The sequence below is a fragment of the Sceloporus occidentalis genome, unplaced genomic scaffold (assembly GCF_023333645.1).
Source record: "Sceloporus occidentalis isolate IW3139 unplaced genomic scaffold, rSceOcc1.0.p SCAF_8, whole genome shotgun sequence".
In the NCBI taxonomy this organism is placed as follows: Eukaryota; Metazoa; Chordata; class Lepidosauria; order Squamata; family Phrynosomatidae; genus Sceloporus; species Sceloporus occidentalis.
In genome coordinates, this window is record NW_028316988.1 from 33,385,336 (window position 1) to 33,390,379 (window position 5,044).

Genomic DNA, 5,044 nt, shown 5'->3' on the forward strand with positions numbered 1-5,044 from the left:
TGAGAAAACAGACTTTTTATTAAAGAAGGCAACAAGAAAAGGAGACAAATCAATTCTGCAACACAGAAAGGGGTGTGGGAAGTGCAGCCCGCATCTTGCATGCGGCTCTGACCCCTTTCTAGCATCAGCGCAAGACCCCCAGGAATAAAACCTCTCCTATTTTGACATATTTAGCAGCCTGTTGCATTGCATTGTTGAGCTGAAGGTTGCAGAGTTGCACAGAAAGCAGTGTGCAACCGCTGCACACATTTTGCGTGACGTGACGCATTGATGGGCGCTGGGTTGCGCAGTGAGCCCACACTGTGAAACTGCCAGATAACTCTGCGAGGGTGAGGCTAAGTTCCCATCTCACTGATGTTGAGATTCTCTACATACTGATCCTACAGACTAACACAGCTATAGCTTTGAATCCTATCTTCTCAAGGGGTTTAATGCAGGGGAAGAAGAGGTGGAGCCTTTCCCCCAGAGTCTGGAAAAGTTACCTTTTGGCACTACAGCTCCCAGACTCCTTCGGCCCAAGCGACCTCGCAGGGTTGGCGTCAGGATAATTCAGGGAGGGAGAGAGCCATGCAAGCTCAATGGAGGGAATTCCACATACAAATGCAACTGGCCATTATGTTTTAATAAAATAAGTATCTTGGGAAACATGCAAGTATGGGAAAAGGAGCCAAGTCATTATGGGGCAACAAGGAATGTGAGCAGAGCTGTCGTTCCCCCATGAAAAAAGTAACTTTTCCAGGCCCTAGAAACCCAAGGCCAGTCAGATCTTGGGCAGTAAGATCCATTGGTCCTTCCTTTCCTCCTGCCATTCAGCTTCATTGATGACTGCGCTGGGTTTGCATGTCAGAAAAGCGTCTCAGTTTCCCCAAGCCTTGCGCAATTTTATACACCTCTATCATGTTTCCCTTACTTTCCCTTTCCCCCCCTAAATCAAACGGCCCCAAATGCTGCCATCTTTTTCCCATAGAGGGGTCAGTCAAGTCTGGGATTACTTTGGCTGCCCTTTTGTTATGTGCTTTGAGGTCATTTCTGACCACGGTGACCGCTGCCATGGGGTTTTCTTGGCACGGTTTGTTCCGAGGAGGTTTGCCACTGCATCCCCCGCAGCCGAGAGTGTGGCTTATTCATTGCCCAAGGTGTCGCCCAGAGGGTCTGCACGGCCGAGCGGGAATTCGAACTCGATCCCCAGAGTCACAGCCCAAACCTTTCTGCCAGAAGAAAGGCAATGGCCTACAAAGCCTTGGACTTGCTTGCAAGGAAGGAAACATCTGGGAAGGCAATCTCCATTTGCTGTGGGACGCAAGACAAGGGACCCCTTCCTTGGGGCTGTTTATGGCGGTGAATTTGGTGGGTCAAGCTGGTTCCAGGCTGTGGCTATTTTCAGCATCTCATAAGGTTATTATTATCCCCAGAACATTATTTAGCCTCCGTTTCCCTTGGCAGGAGAAACCTTGGCCATCTCTCTGTGGTTTCCTGTTCTAATAGGAAAGCAATGGCTCTCCTTGCCATCGCCAAAGGCCAGATCTCTCAAGTGTAAAATGGGCTGTGAGTGTTTGTGAACATGCTGTGGCCCATAATCACATACCAAGGGATGGGAAGTTTCCATAACAGGCTTGATTTGCTCCGACCCAAAGCCTGGATCCTACTAGTAATCGCAACTAATATGACTGAGGTTCAATTCCACTGAATCAACTGTTAAAGCGTGGATCAGCTCTTAAGTAAATGCCATGGATGCAGTGGTGCTTACTCTAGTTAGAAGTACCAATAGCGTTAGGGTCAGGGTAAGGCTAGGGTTAAGCTTAAGGATAAGTTTAGGGTTGAGGTAAGTTTAGGGTTAGGGTTAAGATTAAGGTTAAAGTTAAGGTTGAGGTAAAGGTGGGGTTAGGATTAAGGCTAGGGTTAGGGTTGAGAAATAGGACCCAAAGCCATGCAGCCAAGGCAGGACCACTAAAGGGACTTTGATGCTGCTGCTGAAGGACATCGGGAGACTGGTTTCCATGCGCAGACCTTTAAAAACTGGTTCCCCACCTCTGCTTTAGAAGGAAAATGTGTTCGAACACAAAAGATACCTAGGACCAGGCAGTTCCGAAACAACGAAAAATACTTTTAATGCTCCTGCGGTGGACTTTATGGAATAAAAGAGCTGGAAATACCCACTGACCTCCTCTCCTTCATCCACTCACAGCCCTTGGCCCCATGGCTTTTGTAGGCTTAATGGCGGAGTGGGGAGAAACGGGCGGATGGAGGAAGCCAGGCGCCTCTCGTCCCTCTGTTCCGCCAGAGACTGAGGAGGATTCATTCGAACCTCTTCATGATCCTCAAAAACTCCTGTTCGCTCACTTTGCCGTCTTTGTCCTGGTCGGCTTCGTCAATCATTTCCTGAAATGGGCCAAAAGAGGGTCAGGGACGGAGCCGGCCGTCGCAGGAGTTGGAAACTCTCCATGATCTGTATAGGGCCAGCCCAAGAACTGCACACTTTTGTGGCCCCTGAAGTGCCCTAAGTGGGGCTTTCACCTTCAAACCACGTAGAAAGCCCCTCCAAATGCACAAAGACTCATGAAAACACCTCCTATAAGCACCCGAGAACCCCATACAACTCCCTAATGCCTCTGCTTCCCTCTGTAGTACCTCTCAAAATGGCGACAGAGCATCGCTTCTTGATGCCATTTTGAGAGGAACTGCAGAGAAGATGTTTGGGGTTGCTCTGGTAGGAAAGAGTCCAGGCCAGAGGAAATGGGGCTGCTTGCCCCACACTATTATAGGGAACGAAGGGCAGGGAAAGTGTAACCACCCCTAAAGAGGGACCCCAACTTCATGGCAGAGCCACTGTTTTGCAAAAGGCGCTTTCCGGCTGAACCCCTCCAGACCGGTTGAGCATGAGGAAGGGGTCCTCTCTTCCCAGCACCCCCAAAGAGTGACCACTGTCCAGAGGAGGCCATCCTGGCCTGACTTGACCAGTTGCTTGACTCAGGACCAGGTAAGTGGTAGCCCTGGAAGCCAAAGAGTGATGGAATCCCGCTCCGCAAAGCTGCCACAGCCCCAAAGTCTTGGATTGTGAGGCTCACCTGGAGCTCCTCATCCGTCAGCTGCTCCCCGATTTCGTTGGCGATGCGCTTGAGGTCCTTAAAGGAGACTTTGCCGCTTTCCTGGTCCTCAAAGAGCTTGAAGGCCTTGAGGATCTCCTCATCCGGATCGGCCTCGGACTGAAGAGAGGAACCCAGAGGTCAAGGGGTCCCAAGGGCTTAAAGGGGGCTACCATCTCAATGTTGTTCCCCTCTCCCTTCGAAATATTAGGGAAAGCACCTCAGAAGTCTGCTGCTGAGTTTCAAAAGCGAAGGCAAGGAGCAGTGGCTCACCATTTTCCGTGTCATGACGGAGTAAAAGGCATCGAAGCCGACCTTCCCTGAGCCTTCCTTGTCGACGTCGAGGATGATCCTCCGGATCTCCTTCTTGGAGGGTTCAAACCCCAGAGCCCTGATGGAGACCTTGCAAGAGGGAAACAACAGGCATCAACCACAGGATCATCGGGCAGAGAGCAAACCCAGAAGGGGAGCTGCTCCGGTTCTGGAGAACCTCGGTTCCTTGAGGATGGTCTGCCACCTGGGTTTGAAAAACGGGACGCAGAGATCAGCTGTCGCACAACGGCGGCTGAGAAAGTGTCGCTGTGCAAATCCATTGCAAAAGCAAAGGGCTCACCTTCAGGTCTTTGACGTCAATGGTTCCCGTCCCGTCGATGTCCAGCAAGTCAAAGGCATCCCGCATTTGCTGCTTGTGCAAAGCGCTGAGTTCGAGCTTCGGCCCCATCCTTCTCTTTGGGGATGACGCTCCTCTGACGGACCTCCCGCTCTTGGAAGAAGCCTGGAAACAAGAGACAGGAACCAAAGCAGCTGAGAAACAGAGAAGCAGCCCTGCCGCCTGGAGCCCCTCTGTGGAAGGAGTCCTGCTTTGGACCCAGGATCATGGAGGGCCATCCGCCAGGGATACTTCCGTTGAGTCTTTGGTCTCCCTGGGGCCCTGGATCCAGAGCACAGCGGATGATACAGAGGGACCACTGTAAGAGGAGTAATAATAGGAATAGCCCATTGCATATAATGGGACTTTAGCATCCATGGATTTTGGTATCCATGGGGGGTGGGGGGTGGGGGCGTGTGCCCTGAAACCAAATTCCAGCAGATACTAGGGGACTACTATCGTATGTGTCTGTGTATATATATACACACACACACATACACACACACACACACACACACACACAGAGAGAAAGGAATATAAGGTACACACACATATATTTGAAAGGAATATATATATACATAAAGGAATATAAAAAAGAATATATATGTCTGTGAGTGTGTGTATATATATATATATAAAAGAAAGTAATATATATATATATAAAAAGAGAGAGCTAGGCAGCAACATATGGAATATAAGAAAGGAATACATGGAATATAAATAAATAAAATGTATGCATATATATATATATATAGAGAGAGAGAGAAAGATATATATATATATATATATATATATATATACATACATACACACACACACACACACTCATACAAGAAAGGACTGTTGTAGTGATAGATATGTTGGATTTCTTCCAGCCGGAAGGTGGCGCTGTTGTGCACGCTCAATAGTCACTCAGCGCGCCCTCTGGCGGCCGAGCGCCGCAAAGACACCCTCAACGGGACAAAAGGGAAGGGCAAGCCAATAGGCCCCGCCCCTCTCCGGAACCCCGCCCCTCCTCCGCTTTGGAGGGAGGCAGGCAGGCAGGAGTCCCCAGCGCCGCTCCCGGAGCCCCCGGACCCTTCCCGGCCTCGCCCGCCGCCGTTACCATCCTCCGCCCAAAGCGGCCACCTCCGCCCTGCTCCGCTCGCGGGCCAAACTCAAACTGGACAAGGGGCGGGGCCTCGCCGAGCGACGCTGCTACGGCAACCGCTTGTTAGGGCGGAGCCTTCGCAGTGGCCGCGAAGCGATTGGCTGGAGCCTGAGGGCGAAGTGGGCGGGCCTCCGTAGGGGACGCTGCGCTCTGATTGGCTGC

The 5,044-nt window shown here is 50.9% G+C and overlaps 1 protein-coding gene across 1 annotated transcript; it reads right to left on the reverse strand.

Annotated features, from left to right (window-relative positions):
• Window positions 1-2,199: 2,199 nt before the first annotated feature.
• On the reverse strand, window positions 2,200-4,926 carry LOC149308617 (centrin-2-like). The gene is made up of 5 exons (XM_089536127.1): window positions 4,838-4,926; window positions 3,697-3,858; window positions 3,357-3,485; window positions 3,066-3,203; window positions 2,200-2,379 (listed from the first exon to the last, which is right to left on the reverse strand). Exons 1-5 carry the CDS (start codon window positions 4,838-4,840, stop codon window positions 2,296-2,298), a joined length of 516 nt encoding a protein of 171 aa, XP_089392253.1. The 5' UTR covers window positions 4,841-4,926; the 3' UTR covers window positions 2,200-2,295.
• Between the last annotated feature and the right edge of the window lie 118 nt (window positions 4,927-5,044).

What these genes read in the sequence shown, in the direction of transcription:
- LOC149308617 (XM_089536127.1), bottom strand. An exon ending in TTGACGTCAAAGACCTGAAG is followed by an intron (nt 3,486 to 3,696) that starts GTGAGCCCTTTG and finishes CCCTCTTGCAAG; the next exon opens with GTCTCCATCAGGGCTCTGGG. An exon ending in TGACGGATGAGGAGCTCCAG is followed by an intron (nt 2,380 to 3,065) that starts GTGAGCCTCACA and finishes GGCCCATTTCAG; the next exon opens with GAAATGATTGACGAAGCCGA.